At 41.8% G+C, this 26649-nt stretch overlaps 1 protein-coding gene across 1 annotated transcript in view; it reads left to right on the forward strand.

Moving 5' to 3' along the window:
- The first annotated feature begins 3668 nt into the window (after window positions 1-3668).
- SLC6A8 (solute carrier family 6 member 8) overlaps window positions 3669-26649 on the forward strand; it is a 97336-nt gene continuing 74355 nt past the window's right edge. Inside the window, exon 1 of the mRNA XM_089674942.1 lies at window positions 3669-4544. Within this exon, the coding sequence (XP_089531068.1) occupies window positions 4268-4544 (277 nt within the window). The 5' untranslated portion in view covers window positions 3669-4267. The remainder of the gene's footprint in view (window positions 4545-26649) is intronic.

A 26649-nucleotide genomic window follows, 5' to 3' on the forward strand; every position in this document is an offset into this window, starting at 1 on the left:
CCTTGGCCAAGTTCTCAGGCCATTAACTCGGACACACACAGCTCCTCTGACCAAGTTCTCAGGCCATTAACTCGGACACACACAGCTCCTCTGACCATGTCCTCAGGCCATTAACTCGGATGCACACAGTTCCTCTGGCCTAGTCCACAGGCCATGAACTCAGATGCTCACAGCTCCTTGGCCTAGTCCTCAGGCCATAAACTCGGACGCACACAGCTCCTCTGGCCTAGTCCTCAGGCCATGAACTCAGATGCAGACAGCTCCTCTGGCCTAGTCCTCAGGCCATTAACTCGGACGCACACAGCTCCTTGGCCAAGTCCTCAGGCCATTAACTTGGACACACACACATCTCCTCTGGCCTAGTTCTCAGGCCATGAACTCGGACACACACAGCTCCTCTGGCCTTGTCCTCAGGCCAATAACTTAGACACACACAGTTCTTCTGGCCTAGTCCTCAGGCCATGAACTCAAATGCACACAGCTTCTCTGGCCTAGCTCCTCTGGCCTAGTTCTCAGGCCATTAACAAAGAAGCACACAGCTCCTCTGGCCTAGTCCTCAGGCCATTAAATGTCTCTTGCAGACATTCATACTCCGTCTGCCACCTGCAGCCTCTCTGAATCCTTTAGGAGACCTTCTGTCTCTCATGGGTGGAGCCCTGAGGTATTCCTAAACCTCCATTACAAGGCCTGTGTGCACCTAGGCACACACCCTGCTGTTCCTCCACAAAACCCGGACACTGGGTTGAAGATTCCATCCCACCCAAGACACTATGGAATCTCCAAACTACAGAGCCCCTTCCAAGAATGCCAAAACCTGGGGAAAGCTGCAAAAGCAGTTTTCTCCATTCAACAGCTAGACTCCGTAGTCTTGCACTCAGCCAGTGTGCACACCCTGTGTCCTTTAACTGACCACTTACACAGTGACAGAACCTCGTACTGTCACACAATGCAATGCTTGTTGAAATGAGCTGAAATTGCCTGAACATTGTCATGTGTGTGCTTCACATTCCCATTGCTCTATCACTCTTCGCACAAGTGTACCAGTCAGGTCTGACTTATTGAAAACAATGCATTCTCTATATGTAGTTGGAATTTCATCTCAGCAGCTGTTGACCATAAGAGATAGCTAGTGAATGTTTAAATCTATTTATGTAATCAAGTAAAGGAAATATGAACCTGCAAGTATGTGCAATGTGAAAGTTCCATGAAAAATCAATTTTAAAAGTAGCCCCCCAAAAAGTCCTTGTTTTAGGCCACTAAAACTCAAATGCCAAAAATGTTTATATATTATTATATAAAATATTATTATTGATGAGGTAGCTGCATTAGTTTTTTTTATCTTTATTTTCACTGGGTGATCCTGCCAGTAACACAATTCCTATCCTAGGGTGGCAACACTCAGTCACTAGGACAACAGAATCCCCCTCACCCCAGCTCTCCCCCATAACATAGACAGGTGGGGTTCTGTAGTCCTCACAGATAACTATGAACAATGTAACTGATAAGAATTCAGCACAAGCAGAAAGCACAGGAAGTGTTCATCTCACAGGATTTCTGGCAGGATCAACAGGTATTTTGTGCACTTAACAGATATAACTACATTTTTTAATAGTAAATTTAACTGAGCAGAATGGACCAACTAGAAGAAGCTCATTGTCAAGGATCTATTTCATTCGTTGCACGAATGTCAGTAGAATTCATGCAAGTGGAGCAAAAGGTCTGTATTTTTTTAATAAAACATTATTGCCTGTATCGTTAGCTCCATCTAGTGGCCAAAATGTGGTGTCGGTTTCTGAAATATCATTAAAAGGAACAGCTTACATTTTGGCTTTCAACTTTAAAGAGATCCCGGCACCAATATAAAACATTACAGGGGAAAGCTCAAAAAAAAAAGTATTTTAAATGCTTATTTACACCACAGCCCAGAACTTCTTAGCTCCTGAAAGCAGAAATCCGACCAAAAATGACAAGATAAAAATGAAAATAAATTAAAAAAAACAAACAAAATAACAGCTATTGTTGCAATATTCAGCTTCAGTTCAGAGATGTCCCTTGCAATACTTTATTCAGCCACTAGATGTCTTCAGTCTCATGGCCAGCTTCATTCAACTCACTTCCTCTTAACCCTCTCATCCTGGACCCACCCTCCTCCTGTGATTGGATAATGAAAGAGAAGCAGCACAGTGTCATCGCTCTGTCACTCTATTCTATCCTACTATCAGCATGCTCCTTATTAGCAAGTGACCTGATTGGCTCCTTGTGTTGCTTTTTACTCTCACACTCTTGCCCTGCTGTACAAGGACTGCAAGAGAAGCAGCACAGTGATGGGCTCACCTCTCTGTCACTTTGCTCTCTCCTCCTATCAGCATGACCTGATTGGCTCCAGGTGCTGCTGCTTTCTCTTACACTCCAGGCCTGTTGTACAGGGACTGTAAAAAAAGCAGCTGAGTGATGGGCTCATCTCTCTGTCACTCTGCTCTCTCCTCCTATCAGCATGCTTCTTACTAGCACATGACCTGATTGGCTTCTTGTGCTGCTTCTTCCTCTCACATGCCAGCTCTGCTGTACAGCAACTTCACGAGAAGCAGCTCAACAATTAACTTGTCTGTATCACTCTTCTCTCTCCTCCTATCAACATGACATGATTGGTTCTTTCTGCTGCTTCTTCCTCTTACTCCTAAGCCTAGCTGTATGGGGACTGCAAGTGAAGCAGCACACTTTAATGCCACTCTACTTTCTCCTCCTATCAGCATGACCTGATTGGCTCTTTGTTTTTCTGCCTCCCATTATGCTCTAGCCCTGCTTTACAGGCACTGTGGAGCACAGCGATGAGCTCTCCTCTCTGTCACATTGTTCTCTCCTAACAGAAGGACTTGATTGGCTCCCTGTGCTGCTTCTTCCTGTCACACTCCTGCCCTTCTGTAAAGTGACTATAAGTGAAGCAGAACAGCAATGAGCTCACCTCTCTGTCACTATGTCCTTTCCTCCAATCAGCATCCTCCTCATCTGCACATGATCTGATTGGCTCCTTGTTCTGCTGCCTCCCATTACATTCTAGCCCTGCTTTACAGGGACTGTGCAGCACAGCGATGAGCTCTCCTCTCTGTCACTGTGCCCTCTCCTCCAATTAGCATGCTCCTTATCTGCGCATGACCTGATTGGCTCTTTGTACTGCTTCTTCCTCTGCTGCACAGGCTGATGCTCGCTCACATTCTGGTACTTACTCCACTTGCATTCAAAAAATACATTGAATGATGACAGAGGTGCATTCAGTTGTATATTTTATATTCTGCCTTTGGATGAGCCAAGCCGCTCTGACTCCAGCATGCTGAGACTTGTAGTCCTAGCCAGCCCAAGGCATGCAGGTAATAAGGGAGAATCCTGGAAGCCCGTGCACGTACACAGCGTCTGCAATTTCGGTTTCCCTGCAGCTGGTGCATTATCCCCACCCAGCCCCCCTTTCTTTGCATCCTCGCATTTACTTTCTAAAAATAGTGACCATGTGAGGGCTTCCTCCTTATGTCACTGATAGCGCTATACGACAGCAGGGAGGACTTACTCAGCTGTCTGAATGGGTTGAATGTGAGAGAGGGGGGCAGGACGGCGCAGAAAGAGGCGGGGATCACCAGCAAACCAGAAGCATTGACTTGCACTGAAAGGGAGAGAAGCTGGGGAGAGGCAGAGCAGCTGATGAAGAAGGAATAGGTAGAAGGCAGAGCAGAGGGAGGGTGAGGGAGGAGGAGTGCAGCTCAGTGACTTCATCCAGGCTCTGCTTTTTAAGCCTCAGGGTACAGAAGTACACGCTTTAGAGATCTTTCGCTGCACGACTGCAATCTAGCAGATAGCGGACTCCACTATCCTGCCGTTTTGGCTCGCTCTCGGGGGGCTTTGGTATCTCCCTCATCCCCCCAAATTTTCTTCCTCTTCGACATCCACCGCCGTAACCCATGAGATACTTTCGGCTTACCTTTAAGTGCTTTGTGGACGGTTTTTGACTTCCCCCTTCCCTCCAAAAAACCCTGGTGTTTCTCATTTCCTTCAATTTTTTTTTTTTTTACAAAATTGTTTTTGCCAAAACATATTTTTTTATAATTCTGCTGCAATTTTTTTTAAGTATTATTTAATATTTAATATTAAGAAGGTTCTCTGGTCCAGAAGCAGGTGCTAGCGGAAGAGAAGGAGATAAAGGGGGGTAGGAGTCAGGTGCAGGGTGCGCTGATCCTTTTTTTTTTTTGTGGAAAAAGGTCGAATACCGGCAGCTTGAGCGATGGAGAAGAAGAGATTGTCCTTGGACAACGGCAGCTACAAAGTGAACCTGGAGGAGAAACATGGACAGCTCATACCAAGCGGGAACGGACATATGGAGTTATGTCGCAATGGATCCATCAAAGCGGGGATCATCTATCCCCCAAACTCTAGGGAAGCCATCCCTGAGAGAGACACTTGGACTCGGCAGATGGATTTTATCATGTCATGTGTGGGCTTTGCTGTTGGACTCGGCAATGTTTGGAGATTCCCCTACCTGTGCTACAAAAATGGAGGAGGTGGGTAAAGTTGCAGGTTTTGCAAATGGCAAGTTGCCTATGTATCTATCGATTAAGGAAGTATTTGGGCCAGTTTTCTAATTGAAAAAGTCTGTATTGACTTTGCTTTATGTTACCTTTACGACTGTCTATATGATTGCATTGCATAGTCCTCAAATAGGGCCTCCCTCCATACTTAAACAATTATTGGCTCTCTGCACCCACATCTGTTCATTCACAACAAGTCTACCCTGTCCTTACACATGGCTACATTTTATAATTTGTGCTTACCCAGCTTACCAGCACTATCTCTTTCATAATTACCTGGCCGTCTTATTGGTCCATGTCAATATTTTTAACCCAGCCTACCCTGACCTTACACGTCCGCATCTAGTAACGTAACAATGAGTCTGTCTTGTCCTTACCATGACTTTGATTCCTTCTTTAACCTCTAGTTTCGAAACCCTTGCACTTTCAGGTTCATAACTTCAGATGTAGTCAATCCTGCCTTTACCTATTTGTACATGAACCTGTAAGCCTTTACCAATGTCTTTTAAGTCCCATGTCAAGACAGGAGCCTTTTATAAACATATCTGCAGTCTTTCCCTGGGTCTTCAGTCTTCTTGAATTAGTAATATATTTCCTATGATTAATCTGCACATTAGTCTATGTTGATTCCTTGTCATAGCAGGTGCACCTATCTTTGGCTTTTGGCCAGGGGGGCATTAAAAACATGTGGTTGATCCATGTTTTCACTGCCTTTGACCAACCATCTACAGCATGCCATGGTGGCCACCCGGGTCTGTTCACACTACAGTGCAGCAGTGCATAGTCAAAGGGACTTGGCATGGTCAAGTTTAACTCAGCATGGTCAAGGGGACTTGGCATGGTCAAGTTTAACTCAGCATGGTCAAGGGGACTTGGCATGGTCAAGTTTAACTCAGCATGGTCAGTGTTTTTTTTTTTTATTCCAGGGGGGATTTTACATTGAAATGCTGTGCAACAACCGTTGTTGGGCAGCATTTCTATGTAAAATCCCCCTTGGAATCGAAAGAACCCCAGGCATTCAGAAAAAAGCTGAATCGTCTTTTGAACACCTGCAAACCACCTCTCAGCCGCCTCTAAAAAGTGTTTCACTCTAGACCAGTGTTTCTCAACTCCAGTCCTCATGGACCCCCAACAGGTCATGTTTTCAGGATTTCCCTCAGATGAAATAGCTGTGGTAATTACTAAGGCAGTGAAACTGATCAAATCACCTGTGCAAAATAATGGAAATCCTGAAAACATGACCTGTTGGGGGGTCCATGAGGACTGGAGTTGAGAAACACTGCTCTAGACCATGTGGAAGAAGGAAGAGAGTTCCACACTGCTTATTATTTATCCTAATTATCCTTTAAAGATCAACCAAGCTGGAGGTCAAGGGCAAATGAAACACTCAGTTAGGATTGGCATGACCCAAAATAGAACTCTTGTTGATTACTTGTAGGGAATCTTTGCTCCAGTAAATATGTAACAATGCACCTTTGTTGGTTTCTAGAAAAGTTCTGCTAACTGCTCTGATGGACACCCTGAGGCTAAACTAGGTTTTGTAGTGTATAAACAAGTTTGATTTATTTTTGGCTGGTGTGGGTGGCCTCCATGTATCAAATGTACTTTTCTTGGGTAATGTCAAACCAGCAGCTAGTCCAATTTCTATATGGTGTGATATTTTCATACTTCTTGTTATCCAGTAACTCTTTCCATAATGTATTGCCTAGAGCAGAGGCAACTTTGCACTGCATTAAAAGATAGAAACAATCATATTTTTTTTTTACATTTTAAGTGTACTGTTGGCTATGTGCATGCTAAATTCAGAACCTGCGTCATAGGCTTGAGCTTCGTTCATTACCCTTGTAGATGATGAATTTTCAAAATGGTCAAAATGCTGTTCCTGTTAATATTAGCCAAGATGCTGGATTATTTCCATCAGTCTGTTGGGATTGTTAGCAAACTTGACATATTTTAATCAAGCCAATGTTCAAAATCCAATGCTGTTGAAGATGAAGCCATGTGCAAGCTATATTTTTTTTAATTGACTAAAAATTGTAACTGCACAAAAGATCAATCTGTGCAAGCCAGTGCTAAATCTTTTCTTGGTTGCCACTTTTTTCTTTTCAACTGGATTAATTAATTTTTTAGCATTGTAGTTGTGTTCTACTTTTAAATCAAAATGGTATTGTCTCTCTTTAACTAGTCTTGCTAATATTTGGCTTGAAATTACGCTTTTCTTTTCTTGCAAAGAGATGTCAATGACCGAGCAAACTCCATTATCAAAAATGTGCATAATGTAACAAGCTTAATGCAGGAACCTTATGAAAAATGTATACTTAACATTACTTCCATCCCCACATGATGTCCTTCCTTAAAAGGGGAGCTCAGGCCACTATAAAAAGCAGCAGTGTGGCCAGTCAGTGCTAGGTTGGATGTGATCACGGGACGGATTCGGCCTCCCGGTAGGCCAGGGGTTAAAATGCTAGTCAAACCAAGTAGCCTTCTCCAGTTTCTTGGACGCAGCTTCGAGCTCCCAAATTTCAGGACTCTGCGTTATATCACCATGTCCAGAGGTATTCATATCAGCCAGCAGCTGGACATAGTACAAGAAACAAATAACTGTGCTTGATAGCTTGCTTTCAATTGAGAAGTGGGGGTTGTTGACATTCATGTAGTAGCTATATAAAGGAACCCAGCGCCATGAAATGATTACTGTATGTGGGCGCATAGTTGGGTCTGTTGGGTATTTTTGCATATCTTCTGTTCCCCAAAGACAGGTTCTGGGGTGTCCTATTCTCCTCATTTTGTTTTCTGTAGCAATTAACACTCACATTCAGGAGGTCTTAGCTTTTATATTTGCAATAGGATTTTAATATAAAGATCCCTTGTTTAGGTCAAGTGCACCCTGCAATTTGTTTTAACCCATCCCCAACAGCTAAAGCTTACCATACACTAGTAGAATTTCACTTGAAAATGTTATATTCAAAATATTCGTTCAATGGTTAATGTGGTCAAGTTGATGACCATCTTCAACCATAGTGCAGAGAAAATTCAAAAGAGCAGGTTGTAAGACTTTTTCCAAGATGAATGAATTTCTAACATTGAATGCGGTTTTCATTGGGGAAATTCCATTCATACCAAAAATCGAATGTTAAAAGTAAATTAAGTTTTGAAGTACATTCAGCAAGTCTGTTTGCATTAGCACTGACAAGACTTCTGGTGCAAAAGTTCAAAAGTCTACAAGTGTATGGCCATCTTAAGCGGCAAGTTACCATTTTGCATTGCAGTTGAACCTTCAGCTGAAAACGGTAACTGATGAGTTGCCTACTAACATGGCCCCAAGGACAGCACAGGGTAAAAACTATGATGGAGCCTTGGCGTGGTGTCCTCTAAAACTTTGCTTAACCTTAGCAAATACACTGACGAGACTTTTGGTGCAAACATTCAAAAACCTACCAGTCTATGGCCATCTTAAGTGCCAAGTTACCCTTTTGCATTGCGACTGAACCTTCACTATTGCTCAACTGATCTGAAACAAGGAATCGGTAACTGATGAGTTGCCTACTAACATGACCCCAAGGACAGCACAGGGTAAAAACTATAATGGAGCCTTGGCGTTGTGTCCTCTAAATCTTTGCTGGACATTAGCAAATACACTGGGGAGATTCTTGGTACAAACGTTCAAAAACCTACCAGTGTATGACCATTTTGCATTGCAATTGACCTTCACTATGGCTCAACTGATCTGAAACAAGGAATCTGTAACTGATGAGTTGCCTACTAACATGGCCCCAATGACAGCACTGTGATAGAGCCTTTGTGTGGTGTCCTCTAAATCTTTGCTAGGTACCACAACGCTATGTACAACAGGCTGCACTGCCATTCAGTAAGAAGGGTATGGGTAAGGGAAAAGACAATGCATTCAAAAATGTAAGATCTAACCACCAATATACACTGCTAAAAAAAACTAAAGGAACACTTTTTAATCAGAGTCTAGCATCAAGTCAATGAAACTCCTGGGATATCGATCTGGTCAGTTAAGTAGCAGAGGGGGTTGGTAATCAGTTTCAGCTGCTTTGGTGTTAGGAGGCCACTGACAATTTGTTCCCTACTCATCTTTTCTGACTGTTTTTACTAGTTTTGCATTTGGCTGGGTCAGTGTCACTACTGGTAGCATGAGGTGATACCTGGACCCTACAGAGGTTGCACAGGGAGTCCGACTTCTCCAGGATGGCACATCAATACCTGCCATTGCCAGAAGGTTTGCCGTGTCTCCCAGCACAGTCTCAAGAACATGGAGGAGATTCCAGGAGACAGGCAGTTACTCCAGAAGAGCTGGACAGGGCCGTAGAAGGACCTTAACCAATCAGCAGGGCCGGTATCTGCCCCTTTGTGCAAGGAGGAACAGGATGAGCACTGCCAGAGCCCTACAAAATGACCTACAGCAGGCCATTGGTGTGAATGTCTCTGACAAAACAATCAGAAACAGACTTCATGAGGGTGGCCTGAGGGCCCGACATGCTCTAGTGGGCCCTGTGCTCACTGCCCGGCACCATAGAGCTTGATTGGCATTTGCCATTGAACACCAGAATTGGCAGGTCTGCCACTGGCACCCTGTGCTTTTCACAGATGAGAGCAGATTCACCCTGAGCACATATGACAGACGGGAAAGGGTCTGGAGAAGCCGTGGAGAAGGTTCTGCAGCCTGTAACATCATTCAGCTTGACCGTTTTGGTGGTGGGTCAATGATGGTCTGGGGAGGCATATCCATGGAGGGATGCACAGACCTCTACAGGCTAGACAATGGCACCCTGACTGCCATTAGGTATCGGGATGAAATCCTTGGACCCATTGTCAGACCTTACACTGGTGCAGTGGGTCCTGGGTTCCTCCTGGTGCATGACAGTGTCTGACCTCATGTGGCGAGAGTATGCAGGCAGTTCCTGGAGGATGAAGGAATTGATACCACTGAATGGCCCCCACACTCGCCTGACCTAAATCCAATAGAACACCTCTGGGATATCATGTTTCGGTTCATCCTACGCCACCAGGTTTCACCTCAGACTGTCCAGGAGCTCAGTGATGCCCTGGTCCAGATCTGGGAGCAAATACTTCAGGACACCATCCGTCGTCTCATCAGGACCATTGTCAGGCATGCATACAAGCACGTGGGGGCCAAAACTACTGAGGACCATTTTGAGTTGCTGCAATAACATTTCAGCAAAATGGACTAGCCTGCTGCATCATTTTTTCACTTTGATTTTCGGGGGGGTCTTTGAATTATGTCCTCTGTAGGTTGATAATTTCCATCAAACAATGGGGCATGCTTACGTTCCTAACACATTACCCAGTCCATATCAGTATAGAGATCCAGCAGGAGATTTTTCCTCATTGAGATCTGATGTGTTTTGAAAGTGTTCCTTTTGATTTTTTTGAGCAGTGTATATTCACTGTAACCTCCCACACCATATCCATTAAGCTTGGTCTTTCTGCATGCCACTTGCACATGTATGGTGTGAACAGGGCACATACTGTACCATTGGTTTCTATGTGCCTTGTTCACACTATACACGTATGGTGGTGTGCTGAAAAACGCAGCTCAACGGGCATGGTAAGAACAATCCTTGACAATTTTCTTTTTACTGAACAAAAGGAGCCAAAATTTCCACAGGATCAATGGCTGTTTATGTACGGTGTGGTCATTGTATAGCATCATCTTTTTATTAGGCTCTACATCCCATGGAGAAGGGATCTTTGACGGCAGGGCTTAAGCAGACCATATGAATGGACTGTCAATGATTCCAAGCGCAGTAAAAAGCCATCCATATGTGGATAAACCAGTGCAAAAACACATGAGCACCTTACTGCTGCTGCAATGAACACCTGTGTAGTGAATCCAAGAACATCAAAGAAATCAGCTCTGTGAGAGTGACTTGGAATATATCCTCAGTAGGAGGTGTACCTTTGTTACATAAAAGAGTCAAATGATGAAGACAATGGATGAGGGGTGGCCTGGGCCAGGGTGGACGGCCCGTCCTCTCCACTGTGAAGGTATAGGGCAGAGGGATCAAATGACCCTAGCGATGGACCACGAGACTGCTGCATCACGGAATGATGTCACCACGGTCTATGGAGGAAGCGGAAGGGAAGATCCTGCCTTGGACTGCAAGCCGAAGATGAAGGCCGATAACCTAGACAAAGTGTTTCGCACGCATGCGCCTTATCAGTTCCCTCTGCCCTACACCTTCACATCGGAGCGGGCAGGCCATCCACCCTGGCCTAGGCCACTCCTCATCCATTGTGATCATCATTTGACTCTTTTATGCAATAAAGGTACACCTCCTAGTGAGGATATATTCCAAGTCACTCTCACAGCGCTGATTTCTTTGATGTTCATATGAATGATGGGTACATTTTCTAAATCTGGTTGGGATGTCCTGGTTTATGGAAGACACTACAGATCCATAAATCTTTTTTTATACTCAAAGCAAACACTTGCTTGACTCTCTACAGTAGGTTAATGGTTAAGTTGAGTTGGTTTACGCTGGGTTGGGTTGGTTTGGGCTGGGTTGGGTTTGGACTGATATGTTGTCACAGCCGTTACAGAAACACAACAAAAAGTGAAAGTAAGATCCTGCAAAGTGAGTCAAAATCCCTTAGACAGTTGTCACAGAGCAGGTATCTACATTAGATGATTTTCCCTTTACTCCAGCTTTGGTGATAACTGTTACATTTTACATCACTTTCTGAATTGTATTTGTCGACTGGCTCAGAGTGGGATTGGAAAACATTATTATTCTGCTTGCATCACCCAATTTTCTTATGCAAATATATATACATACATGCAAAAATATTTTAGATGAGCAAAAAATGTAGACCACATGTTAATGCTCACAAAATAGTCAATTTAACCCACTAGTTCTTTCACTCTTCTTTATTAGTAGAGGCAGCTGGGAAGCTTGATATTTCCTGAACTCTGCTAGGCAGTACTTGAGGTGGATGGCAGGCATTGAGCAGGGATTTTACAACATTTCTCTAAGCACCACCTTCAGATAAACCAATATGCTGTCAATTTAAATCGCTGTGGGTAGAGCTAAGTGTGGCTACTCAGTGATAGAGCTATCAATTGTGCAAGCAGCTAGAACAGCAATGCTGCAGTGATTCCACTGTAGAAGAAAGAGAGTTGCCACCCTATCAAAGAAGAGGCCTATCCAATGGTTCTACGGACAAAATAGACAAGTATCTGAAAAAATTCCAGCATGTGCTTAGAAAGAGTCTTACTGGTACTGGCAGCCTACATCAGGTATGTGATTTTATGGCTTGACCTTATTTGTAGTTTAGGTTCTTTGTAGATGCCGGAGATTGAATCCTCTTGGCAGGTTCTTATATTTCTGGGGACTCCATTGATGAGATCCCTGCACCTGGTTCCTGGGTCTTCCCACCAGTTGTAACCAGTTTCAGAGATCTTATTCTCTCTATTGATGAGGAATGCAACAGAAGGAACAGGAAAATATAAAAGGTGGCCAGGAATAACCAAACCCCCCAGGTGGACTGGAGCCATGGCAATAAGTTCCCACCAGTGGAGACCTCCAATCCATCAATCTCCACCTGGAAGTATAATGGCTGTACCAAAAGTAAAGCAAAAAGTTGACCTAATTTTTTTTATTAACTTGCATCAGTTGTTCAAATTTCACATTTTGGTAGAGTAATTCTTCTTCTATAGTTATCGCAAAAGCAACGAGCCGTCATTGTGCTTTTAACAAAAAGGGGTACAGGCTGTCCAACATCCACAGAAGACTACCGAATGTTTACAAAGATAACACCACTGACAACAGTCACCAATAGAGATAACACCAATGACAAGACATCGCTCTTGTTAATGGTGTAATCTCGATATACATTCTGTAGCCTTCTGTGAATGTCAGATAGCCTGCACTTCTCCTTCACCAAGAACTCAATGACGGTACGTTGCTTCTTCTTGGAATTCATTCTTTTCTTGCAATGAGATCAAGAAGAAGAGTTACTATAGAGGAAGAGTTATTCTACCAATATGTGAAATTTGAATGACCTATGTAAGGTATAAAAAAAGTTATGCCCACTTTTGCATTACTTTCAGGACAGCCTTCCTAATAACAGTTTTGAAGACCTAATGCTATTGAGCATCTGTGGGGCATCCTCAAAACGGAAGGTGGAGGAGCACAAGGTCTCTAACATCTACCAGCTCTGTGATGTCGTCATGGAGGAGTGGAAGAGGACTCCAGTGGCAAACGGTGAAGCTCTGGTGTACTCCATGCCCAAGAGGGTTAAGGCAGTGCTGGAAAATAATGGTGGCCACACAAAATATTGACACTTTGGGCCCAATTTGGACATTGTCACTTAGGGGTGGACTCACTTTTGTTGCCAGCAGTTTAGACATTAATGGCTGTATGTGAGTTATTTTGAGGGGACAGCAAATTTTCACTGTTATACAAGCTGTACGCTCACTACTTTACAATGTAGTAAAGTGTAATTTCTTCAGTGTTGTCACATGAAAAGATATAATAAAATATTTACAAAATTTTGAGGGGTCAACTCACTTATGTGAGATACTTTATAAAGGTCAATACACGAGTCCTTAAAACTAAGCAATTGGTGAGGTAATAGCAATATGGTTCTAAATGCGGGAACGTCCTTTCAAATACAGTACATATAGGAGCTACAGAATGTCTTGCACTAGGTTAGGGTTTCTCATCCAGGGTTCCATTGAACCCTATGGTTCCTCCAGAGGTTGCGAGGAGTTCCTTGAGCAATAAAAAATGTCTGCCTCTTAGATAAGTTCCTACTGACACCATTGATATTTTTAGCTATCTGTAAGGGGGTAATTCTTCCCAATGACCACAAGTGTTAGGAGCATTCTTCCCACTGACCATCTCACCAATGTATTTAAGATATAGTCATTTATCATGAGTTTAAGATATAGTCATTTTTAGCAGGGGTTCCTTGAGACTGGAATGTTATTTCAAGAGTTCCTCCATGTTGAAAAGGTTGAGAAACGCTGCACTAATCCATTCAAGTTTACTGCAGGTTAGTTGCTAAGTGTTATAAGTCAGACACACTAAAACCATGTTAATGAGTGACTTTCTATGTATTTCATGGTTGCCTGCCCATTATGAAGTTATCAGATAGCTTTGAGATGTGTCCATTTTTAGATCTATGCATATTTTCCAATACCTGTATAGGGCCCATGAAATGTACCTTCTTTGTGCACACATATTCAGGCATCCTACTTTGCAGAGCAAACAGAGAAGTTAATCTTTAACTATTGCTTCTTATAACTTGGACATTACTTAGGATAAAAACAGACAGCTTTTGTCTGAAGTCACCTTGGGTGAAAACTGTGGGGATTGTAAAGCCCAACTCAACATTTGGTTTAAAACAGTTTAATACATTCCAGGTGCATCAAAGTAAAAGTGTAATGAGCTGAATGCCTTTGGTCAATTTCTGGGCATTTGTAAGAGTGTTTTTGCGCATTTTTGCATGCATTTCAGACTAGAGCAATTTCTAAAGTCATTTTTGGACAATGAAAAGCTAGTTACTAGGCAAGAAAATGTGCAACCAATTGTACTGTATTGTACAAAATGTGTATTCTTGTACTTTTTTAGGCACTCCCATTGGAGTCTGTTGGGGCCAAAATGTCCAACTCTCCCACAAAAAAAGCTCCTCTTTTTTTTCAAAGTGATGAGCTTCAAGTGACACTATGTTAAAAGAGAAGTATTGGACATCCATACTCACCTAAATGTTGCAGCATCCGTGTGATGCTGCAGCTGTCCCACATCAGGTCTAAAGCTCGGTTCACACTATTGCTCGGGCACGGCAGCCCATTCACGGCAGCTGCTGTGCCTACGTTTCCTGCAGGAAAAAAGGTGCACACACCTTTCTAAAATCGTGGCCGCAGAGAAACGCTTGGTCTTTTGACCTGTAGTTCCCACAAACATGCTGCAAGCTGAGATGCATTCAGAATGAATGGCAGCCCTGAGCGTCTAGCAAGATTCGGCTGCGGGTGGTTGCGGGTGCAGGAACCAGCCCACAGAGTGTGGTCAAGTGTGAACCTTGCCTAAGACCAAGAACTGAGTGATCACATGGCCACTGATCACCCAGTCCTTGGTTTGCTTGGAGCAAAGAGCAATGGCTGTCAGTCACTGCTCTTCACTCTGCTCCTCCAGCGCTCACTAGAGCCCTGGGCTGGGAGGTGGGTAGAAGCAGTTGACCCCAGCTCTCAGCCATGCCCTGAGAGGGGTAGAGCTAGCTGTCAGTTAAGCAGTGGGGAGGATCCCAACAATATTGACAGGATGCTTCCTGAGCCTGGAGTGGCTGCTTGCTATCAGCTGAATCTGGGACACAGGAGGACAAAACTAATTGTACTCCTGTGACCCACGAGAGACATGGCCAAAAAATCTTTTGTCAAACTTCTCAAATCCTATTGTTGATCATTGATGCACTTCTAGTGTTCATGCCCTGAGAGGGGTGGAGCTAGCTATCAATCAAGAAGTGGGGAGCATCCCAACAATATTGTCGGGATGCTTCCTGAGCCTGGAGTGGCTGCTTGCTATCATCTGAATCTGGGACACAGGAGGACAAAACTAATTGTACTCCTGTGACCCACGAGAGGCATGGCCAAAAAATCTTTTGTCAAACTTCTCAAATCCTATTGTTGATCATTGAAGCACTTCTAGTGTTCTAGTATTGATTGCAGAAGCTTCAAATCTTGCTGTAATTGCTCAGGTGTGAATGGGGCCTTAGTAAGCAGCCACAGCAGCAGAAAAGCCCATCTCTGGCCAGCATACTGCAGAGAAGGCCTCTCGATCTCTGTATGAAAGCAGTGGTCTCTCTCTGTAGAGGTCCATCACCAATATGTACTCTTTTTGTAATTTTGCAAGTGATATACAACCAGATGGGAACTCTAAATTCCTAGTTGAGTCTTCCTAGACATAGACTCTATGGAGAAGGCATTCTAAAGAGAAAGTGGTTCACAGTGGTGTCACTGACAGAGAAAGTGAGGGGACACAGATCACAATAAAAAGATGAACTGGCTAACCTTTCACTGCTCTATCGAAAAAAAAAGTTGATGCTAGAATATTAGTTTATGAACCCCGAGCCAGCCAAAAGAGACTGCAGGAGTGTTTTGCAAATTGACTCCTGGCAATAAGCCTGCACAGTAAAAACGCTGTAACTGAGACCGACAAGAACATGTGCGTTCCTCACTCCAGGAGCTTAAAGTAGCATCTGTTACTACGTGAAGCCAGCACCCAAGCTACTTCCAGACGTTCATTGGTGGACGCACAATCCAGCTGCTGAGTGTTCTTTGATTAACCCTTTCATCATCAGACGCCTTCCTAAATGCCCAAGGCATGTCAGGTTATTATCTAGTAGACTCTTCTCTGTTTGTTTGTTACAGGCTGACAAATGCAGACAAATTTAACCGCTTTTGCGCAACCCTATAGCAAAAATACTGCCCGATTGCCTATTCTCCTGGGAAGGCTCAGGCATCAGATGTTTGCAATGGTCACATAGGTCCTACTGATATATGAACATATTCTGGTTTAACTGGAAAAGACTGGACCAGGCAAACTTTCTTTTATGCTTGTAGGCACGTTAATTCCAGGTGACCCTGGTGGCCATCTTGGGTCACATAGAGTTTTTTTTTTAACTCTGCCCCAGGTTTTGGTACGCATTTGTGAAAAGGCTATTGTAGGGAATCCTGCCCACCTGTCATGGACAGCACTAGTGATAAAGAGAGGCTCCAGAGGAGTAGGGAAAGCTCAGGGCCTACGTCTGTATGCCATGTTCCACCTTCCTCTGCAGGCTCTGTCTTCAGCTCGGGCCTACGACTGCTGGCTCTTCACTATGCCTAATGTAAGTCCCCTGGTCAGGTGAGCTCCCCACCGGGCTGTTGTACTGTTTGCAAGTTCTTCAATGCATCGGTTAATGGACTCCGGGCCTCTGTGTGATTACTGTTGCAGCACCATGCTGCACCTACTCAACATGCCTCTTCTATGACTGATGGGGTATATATTAAAAAGCAGTAGCAGAGGTGAAGGAAGCCTAGATCAGTAGAATGGATTAAGTAAAAGCAGGAAGATCTTTGCACTGCAGGTCCTCAGGTACAGCTTCCTCTCCAGCAAGGAGAACAGAGAGTAGTATAGTATCATACCTCCCAACTGTCCCTCCTTTGACGTGACTGTCCCATTTTTGGAACCGACTCCCTCAGCCCCTCTTTTCAGTTGTCCCTTTTTTTATTTTGGCACGTAGGCCATTATTTAAACTACCTAAAGAGATTACACTATGATTTTGGTCCAATTCTCTAAATGATTGCCAGTAAAACAGGAAATGCAGAGGTAAAAAAAGTATTTGTGGGTTTATCTGATAATTTTTTGCATACTAGTTTTTCATGGTATGCCAAGTAGGGGTGTGGCAAGGGGTATGTCCTTTATCTACATACTAAATGGTGTCCTTTTTCTTGTCTCAGAAAGGTGGGAGGTATGTAATAGTGACATAATTAAATCTGACTTTAACCACTTCCTGCACATAGGACATACCCATATTTCCTTGGGTTGAAGCAGCTGCAGTCATGGCCCCGGTACCTTTTTTTTCTGCCTGTGATGGTTTTTTCATGTAAAAGCAATCCCAGTGGCTAAATAGCCACTGGATTGCTTTTACATGTGGCAGAAGGGGGTCCTCCCTACCACAGCCTTACTATAAAGAGTCAGGAGGATTGAAACTTCCCTGATCATCTCTATGGTTTAAGAAACCAGAAGCGTTCGGTTTTGATCTAATGTACAGCAGGTCGTTACCGGCCTGTGAAAGCAGCTCCATTTGATCACTTGCTTTTAAGGGAAGAGGAGAGATCTGGGGTTTCACAGACCCCAGATGTCTCAGTAAAGAGAACCTGTCACTGCCCTTGCAATCATAAATGATGTTGTCCATCCCTTGTGATAGCAATAAAAGTAAATTGATAAAAAAAAGTGAAAGTGTAAAAAAATAAAATAACAAATAATAAAATAAATTAAAACAAAGCACTCCAGTTCATCTATGCTCACACGCAAAGGTGACCACATGCGTAGGCCATGCACACATATGTAAACGGTGTTCGCACCACACATGTGAGGTATTGCCGCAAACAATATAGCGAGAGTAATAATTCTAGCACCACACCTCCTGTGTAACTCTAAACCAATAACCTGTAAAGGCTTTTAAAGCACCATCTATGGAGATTTTTCAGTACTGTCGTTTTTTCGCCATTCCACAGGTGTATGCAATTTTAATGCTTGACATGTTAGGTATCTATTTCCTCGGTGTATCATCATCGTCTAGGTTTTACCAAACAAAATGAGTAATATATTATGTTTTTGTGCATTAAAATAATTAAAAGTGTACTTTTTCCAAAATTATTGTGTTTGAAAAAATGCTGGCAAATGCCGTGTGACATAAAAATATGCAAAACACACCATTTTATTCTGCTTAAAAATGTATATATAATGTTGGGGGATTCTAAGTAATTTTCTAGCAAAGAAATGCAGATTTTCTCATGTCAGAATGGGCTCGGTAGGCAAGTGGTTAAATCTGGTGAGACTAGAAGTCAGAAACTACAGTGTCTTAGACGACCTCACACTTCAGATATCCAGCTATGGAGCTACAAAACAGGAGTGCCTAGGCACTGTCATATGTCAGGAAATGCTCTGCTATTTTTAGGAGGAAATAAAGATAAAAAGATAGATTTTTTTTTTTTGGTACTGATTTGTTAACAGATAGCAAATCTTTACTTTTTTTTTTTAAGTATTGATGACCTTTAAGTCATTCTTCTTGAGCACAAGTAGTTTCATTGAGGCCATTGAGGCCATTCTGGAGACAGGGGGCTGCAACAACAGTACAGTAGGACATTCAGCATACAGTACAATCCAGGATGTGAAGGGCGAGCTTCAGGCTCAATGCACTTTGTATTCACCATACACCAGCACCTAAAAACAACACCTAAACCTAACAAAACATATTTGCACCTTATCTGGAGTGCACTTTGCCCCCTGCATGCCTTAGATGCAGAATTTCTACACAACAATAAAGGGTATTTTTGTGAGATTCTCAATAAGGTATATAAAGGGATGCAAATTCATTCATTTCAGATTACAGCAATAATAAAGAGAGCATAAAATCTTGTAGTGTCTTTTTTGATATAAATATAAGATCAACCAGAGGAGTAATTCCTCTGGTGAAGCTGGAAAGACCCAGTACCTCCTGATTCGGACGGAACTACCTTGGTCTGGCCTGGGGCTGGGGACGCAAAAAGTCCGCAAACTCAGTGCCCCCTGGGGAAGACGCTCTCAGGGGTGTCACTAGTAACACTTGGGTGTGGGACCCCACGGTGTGAAAATGACACATGGCCACTGTTTTTCACTTCTTTTTGCACAGCGCCCTAAGGACCAGGTCTTTTGGCTAAGTCCGGGGCAATTTTTGCTACAGGCCTCAGGGCCTGGTCTGTGCACTATTTGGCACAGTACCACTTTTTTATTTTCTATTTATTTAATTTAACCACTCCCACGTTTTGTCACTTTTTCTGTTCTTATGTGTGTGTTTTTCACGGATGGAGGGTGTGGGTCCTCGGGCCTTACCTGAAGTCTAGGGGGAGGATGTGTGGCCCTACGGTTCCTTCCTCCCCTGATCCCTAGGGGGTTTTCTCTTCGGGAGAACCCCCTTGCCTAGTACTGGATGTCCGGCTTCGGCTGGGCATAAGGAACGGTGGTCCACCAGGCCTTTTGGCCAGGAGGACCAAATGGGAACCTTGTCCCTGTCAGGAGCTTCGTGCCCCGGGGGTTCGGGTGAACGGTCCAACCCTTCCGGGGGTAGGACAAACACACCCCTAAGTGCACTTTTTCGTGTGGTGTTTTGCACTTGCACATTTTTTGTGAACACTTACGGGTTTTTTCGTTATAGTTGCACGTTTGCGGACTTAAAAAAAAAAAAAAAAAATAAGATCAACTTGAGTTAAAATAAGATGAAAACCCAAACCGAATGATATCTAGTTTACTACAGAACCCTGTATCATAAACAATTGCACTTTTTTTTAAACAATGTATAATTTTATTCTAATATATATTATAGGATATAATGTAATATGCTAATAAAATATATAATATAACATAGTAAAAAATAACACAATATGATAATAATAATAACAATATTTAATTATCAATATTATTGTTGTTGTTTTTGTTGTTATTATTAGTAGTAGTAATAATAATATTAGTAGTAGTAGTTATTTATTATTATTATTAGTAGTAGTGGTGGCAGTATTTTTTATTATTATTAGTAGTAGTAGTAGTAGTAATAATATTAGTAGTAGTATTAATAATATTAGAAGTACTAGTAGTATTTATTAGTAGTAGTAGTAGTAGTAATAATATTAGTAGTAGTAGTATTTATTAATAGTAGTAGTAGTAGTAGTAGTATTTATTAATAATAATAGTAGTAGTAGTATCTATTTATAATATTAGTGGTAGTAGTATTAATAATATTAGTAGTAGTAGTATTTATTAATAGTAGTAGTAGTAGTAGTAGTAGTATTTATTAATAGTAGTAGTAGTAGTGGTGGTATTTATTAATAATATTAGTAGTAATAGTAGTAGTATTTATTAATAATAATAATAGTAGTAGTAGTATTTATTAATAATATTATTAGTAGTAGTATTTATTAATAATATTAGTAGTAGTATTTATTTAAGAAATATTAGTAGTAGTAGTAGTATTTATTTATTAATAAATATTAGTAGTAGTATTTATTAATAATATTAGTAGTAATAGTATTTATTAATAATATTAGTAGTAGTATTTATTAATAATGTTAGTAGTAGTAGTAGTATTTATTATTATTATTATTAGTATTATTATTGTTAGTAGTATTAAGATTATTATTAGTAGTAATAGTAGTATTAATACTATTAGTAGTAGTATTTATTATTAGTAGTAGTAGTAGTATTATACAGGATTTATATAGCACCAACAGTTTTTGCAGCGCTTTACAAAATGAAGGCAAACATTACAGTTACAATACAATTCGGTACAAGAGGAAACCAAGGGCCCTAAATATAACATAATAAAAATATAATATTAATTTTGTTTTTACCTCCTTTTTATCCTCAGTTACAACTTAGTGCTGCTCATTTCTTGCATTCTTTTTGCAACCACTTCCTGTCTATATGCAACCGCTTCCTGTCTATATGTAACCACTTCCTGTCTATATGCAACCACTTCCTGTCTATATGTAACCACTTCCTATCTATATGTAACCACTTCCTGTCTATGTGTAACCACTTCCTGTCTATATGCACTCCAGTGATGGCTGAAAGGTATATCTCAGGGCAGGGTGACAATAGTGGGCCATGTCTGCATCATATGTGTTGAAACAGTCACCTGTATGTATCTCCTGTGACATGGTGACAACAAAGGAGCACCACTGGGAGACAGGGATGGAATGTTTTCATCCAATAGCAGGAAGGGCCTTTCTTGCAGGATCTCCAGGATTTCTTTTTTTTCATAATGCATATTTAAAAATATTGAAATTACAAAACACAAATTAATATATAAGTGTTTGAGTTTGCATATACTTTAACCACTTGCCCTCTGTTCCTGTCAAGGCCATTTTTTTGCGATACGGAGCTGCATTACTTTAACTGACAATTGCGCGGTCATGCAGTGCTGTATGCAAATTACATTTACGTCATTTTTTTCCCATAAATAGAGCTTTTGTTTTGTGGTATTTGATCACCACTGGGGTTTTTTTTTGTTTTTTGGGCTATAAATTAAATATATACCCAAAATAGATATATATACATAAATAATATTAACGTGAGACTCCAATCCTTGAAATAATACAAAGTGACCCGCGCTTAAAAACAGCAACACACGGTGTAAAAAATGCCTGGTCTGCTAAACAATATGTATACACACCAGGTAGAGTGAAATATATACCAAAAATTAGATATCCATTATTAATATATCAAGTGATAGGTGCAACAACACAAAAAATAAACAACAATTGAATAAAATCGTTCAGTGTAAACATCGATAGTGACCAGTCCAACAAAAAGTGCTTCAATCTTCAGTGTACACTATAAGTGATCTCAGTGACACTCTTTGTGACTTATCCCACAGTGGCTAAAGTGCCTCCTCACCTCCTAACATCGACCCTTAAGATGTGTATACATATTGTTTAGCAGACCAGGCATTTTTTACACCGTGTGTTGCTGTTTTTAAGCACGGGTCACTTTGTATTATTTCAAAGATTGGAGTCTCACGTTAATATTATTTATGTATATATATCTATTTTGGGTATATATTTCATTTAACCTGGTGTGTTTATATTTTATTGGCAGACCAGGCACTTGTTTTTGCACAGTGTGTTGCTGTTGTAAGCACGTCACTCTATATTATTTAAAAGATCGGAGTCTCAAGTTTTAATTATTGCTTATTAATGTATATTTATTCACCTATATTTGTGTGTATATACACTGATTTGTTGCATTTGCATTGCGCTTCAACATTTTTTGTTATAATTTACACATCCTGAGGTATAGGGAATAGGTGATAGCAGCTGGCTATTTATTAGGTAATTTCATAGATGAGCGCAGGAGGATATTTCAATTTTAATACTGAATGTAGGGTCCGGGGAGAACGTATATAGTGAATGCAGGGTCCGGGGAGACCGGATATAGTGAATGCAGGGTCCGGGGAGACCGGATATAGTGAATGCAGGGTCTGGGGAGACCGGATATAGTGAATGCAGGGTCCGGGGAGACCGGATATAGTGAATGCAGGGTCTGGGGAGACCGGATATAGTGAATGCAGGGTCCGGGGAGACTGTATATAGTGAATGCCGGGTCCGGGGAGACCGTATATAGTGAATGCCGGGTCCGGGGAGACCGGATATAGTGAATGCCGGTTCGGGGAGACCGGATATAGTGAATGCCGGGTCCGGGGAGACCGTATATAGTGAATGCCGGGTCCGGGGAGACCGGATATAGTGAATGCAGGGTCCGGGGAGACCGGATATAGTGAATGCGGGGTCCGGGGAGACCGGATATAGTGAATGCGGGGTCCGGGGAGACCGGATATAGTGAATGCAGGATCCTGGGAGACCGGATATAGTGAATGCAGGGTCCTGGGTTTAGGAACACTTTAAGGGACCAATTGCAAATAACATTTGTTATAAACCCAACTTATTATTTTTTACCCCCAATTTTTAAAATTTTAAAATTTTACATTTTGAAAAAGTTTGTAGCACCAAGTAGTAGAAACATCGTTTTAATAAATCGCTTTTAACCCAAATTAATCTTTTGCATTTGCGCTAGTTTGTTTTTGTAGCACCAATATTTTAAAAATTGCCTTGTACTAGAAACAGAATTCTAGCGCCTTTATTAAAGAAGTCAATTGCCAATAAAAATGTGTAGTCAACCCTAATTTTGTTTTTAACTCCCCTTTTTTTTCATTTTGAAATTTTAAATTCAGAGTATATTTGTAGCACCACATTCTTTGTATTGGAAACATAATTTTAGTACCTTTACTAAAAAAAACAAAAAAAACCCCACAAATAAAATGTATATGACCCTAATACATTTTTTAAACCCTAAAAGTTGTAGTTAAAATTTTAGTGAGCCCTGAATATTTGTATCAACTCCATTATGGGCCGCCCTTAAAATTCTGTTTCTAGTACAAAGCAAAATTAAAATATTGGTGCTACAAAAACAAACTAGCACAAATGCAAAAGATTTTACATACAAGCATTTATTTAAAAAAGGGTTAAAAATTCATTTGGGTTAAAAGCAATTTATTAAAACAATGTTTCTACTACAAAGAACTTGGTACTACAAACTTATTCGAAATGTAAAATTTGAAAATTAAAAAGTTGGGGGTTAAATAATAATTAAAATTTTTGTTGTGTTTTAAATTTGTGAGGGTATTTTTGGGTCAAATTATAGAGCTCAGTAGAGAGGGGTGGTTTAGTTTGGGGAGCGGACACTGTGTCATCCTTGTCTTAGGTTTTGGAAGACCAGTGCAGGCTCCAACTAGTGGGGTCTAACTGTAAATTTTTACAAGTGTGTTTAGCATCTTGAACTTTCTCTTTATTTGCTTTCAAATTAACAGTTGAAAGGCTTGCAGATGACCTCCATGTGTCTTCTGAGCATCCTTTACCTTGAATCATTTTTATGTGTTTTGGTGAACAGTCAAGGGAATATATTGCGATTCTGTATTTTACTCCTATTATACGCATTTTACTCCTATTATACGCGTTCCTCTACGGGGAGGTTTAAGTCTGCGAAAGTTGGTGTTTAAAAGCAGAACCTCAACCAAAAGGGGAAGTCCCACTTGTTTGCCTCCCCCCTCTACTAGCCACATTCGACACATTTTGGGGGAAGCGGGTACCTGGTTTTGGCAGACCAGCTCCCATTTCCGGTCAAATGTGCCGATCTGAGTCGGAATTTCAGCCCCCTCCTTCCCCCACAGCCTTCTGGGACACATTCACAAAACACAGCCCGCTTTGCGCATGTGCAGTAGGAAAATGGCTGGGAAGCAGCAAGGCTTCATTTCCGGTTTCCCTTCCTGAAGATGCTGGTTCCAGCCCCCAAAGCCGATTGAAGCCGATTGAAGAATCAGCTCGGGTGGAGACATCGCTGGATCCCTGGACAAGTAGGCGTCCTTAAATTATAAGTCATCAGCTACAGTATTTGTAGCTGCTAACTTTTGATTTTTTTTTCCAGGTGAGCCTAGAGCTCCGCTTTAAAATTCATAAAAAGCCAACATTATTATACAGGATTTTTATAGCGCCAACAGTTTGCTCAGTGCTTTACAATATAACGGGAGACAATACAGCAACAATACAGTTCAATACAAGAGGGTTAGGAGGGCCCTGCTCCTTGGAGCTTACAATCTAAGAGGGTGGGGCTGGTGGTACAAAAGGTAATAACTGTGAGGGATGGACTGGTTGGAAGAGTAGAAGATTCCATTATTAGCTGAGGGCAGGAGAGGCTTCCCTGAAGAGATAGGTTTTCAGAGATTGCCTAAAAGTGAGCAGAGTAGGCTATAGTCTGATAAATTGGGGTTGAGAGTTCCAGAGGATGGGGAGAGCTCTGGAGAAGTACTGGAGACAAGCATGGGATGAGGAGACAAGGGAGCTAGAGAGCAGGAGGTTGTGTGAGGAGCGGAGAGGATGGTTTGGGTGATATTTGGAGACAAGATTGGTGATTTGGGGCAACATCAAACATCAGGATTTTACTCTTTGTGTCCTTGCTAGGCAACACTTACAGGTCTTGTCCCTCCCCCAGTCTGTGATTGGATGGTAAAAGGTGAAGCAGCATGTGGTAACAGCACAAAGAGCCAATCAGTTCGTGTTCTAACAAAAAGCATTTTGATAGTAGAAGAGAGCAGAGAGACAGAGAGATTTGAGTTGATCACTGTTCTGCTTCTCTTTTCATTGTCCAGTCACAGATTGAGGATGACCTAGGCACATAGGTAGTGGGTTGAATGATGCAGGCTATCAGATTGAGGACTTCTAGCAGCTCTCTCTTTTCAGAATGTTTGTTGTTAGTATGTGAGTACTGCAGCACAACTAACTGGCTACTCCACAGGAATATACATACATTCATAAATACATACAAAAATATATAACCCATTAAAAGATAAAAAAAGAAACAAAAATCACATTCATTCAAGAGATTTCTCATTCAGAACCTGCTGCTAGATGTGCTCAATCTGATAGCCTGAATCATTAAACTCACTACCTATGAGACTAGGTCATCCCAGACTCAGCCCCAACCCATGACTGGACAGTGAAAGGAGAAGCAGTACAGTGATAAACTCCTCTCTCTGTCACCCTGCTCTCTCCTACTATCAGCATGCTTTTTGTTAGCACATTAACTGATTGGCTCCTTGTGCTGTTTATTCCTGTAACACTCCAGCCTTGCTGTACAGGGACTGATACCAAGCTAAATTCAGGATCTTTTTTTTTTAAATAAACATTGAATGATGTATTGATAATTCCAGAGCTGCATTAACCCCTCGCCCTCCAGAGGATTTTACCCCCCTTCCTGGCCAGGCCATTTTTTGCGTTACGGCACTGCGTTACTTTATCTGACAATTGCGCGGTCATGCAAAGCTGCACCCAAATGAAATTTACATCCATTTTTTCCCATGAATTGAGCTTTCTTTTGGTGGTATTTGATCACTGGTGCGGTTTTTATTTTTTGCACTATAAAAAAGATCGACAATTTTGAAGAAAAAGCTGTATTTTTGACTTTATTAAACATGTCCAGTAAAAAATTTTTAAAAATCAAATTTCATCATAATTTTTCTGCTAATTTTTACTAGTAATGGCGGCGAGCGGCGACTTGGCAGGCATTCTGACACTGGGGGGGGGGGGGGACTGACTTGGTTTCACTGACATCCCTAGTGACACCAATACAGTGATCAGTGCAATAAAAAGCACTGACACTGTACTAATGGCACTGAGCAGGAAAAGGTTAACATGAGGGGCGATCAAAGGGTTAACTGTGTGCCGTTTTACAACCTGTGCTGTGTTTGTGCTTCACTGTAATCACAGCCATGCAAAGCAGTGTGCAGGAGCTGATAAGCAGGAGAACTGTTTTGTTTACTAACAGTCCCCACCCCCACTGTCAGAGATCCTCGGCAATCACAGGGCACCGGCGAGTAATCACCGGCCAGGACTCGCATGCGCCCCCTACCTGGAAATGCAAAATCATGATTTTGCGCACCCGTGCCGCCCTGTAGCAGTACTTCTGCTATGGGGTGGAGTTGAAGCAGTTAATCTGTGTCTTCATATCTGCCTGGAGTTCAGATTTATGGCACACAGTGCAATAATAACTTACAATATGTGCTGGAACATATTTATTATGAATTTATTACACATCAGACTCGTCTTCCCCTAGAAATACACACGTCTCCATAGTGGTGGCCAGGCTAAAAATACTAGTTTTCCATTCATCGTTCTTCGGTAGTGTTTAGGTATTTCACACCCATACAGCGCCTCCTGTCCATCCATCTCTTCACATCTTCA

The sequence above is a fragment of the Staurois parvus genome, unplaced genomic scaffold (genome assembly GCF_062004578.1).
Source record: "Staurois parvus isolate SC_StPar_1 unplaced genomic scaffold, SC_StPar_1.0 ptg000154l, whole genome shotgun sequence".
NCBI classification, from domain to species: domain Eukaryota; kingdom Metazoa; phylum Chordata; class Amphibia; order Anura; family Ranidae; genus Staurois; species Staurois parvus.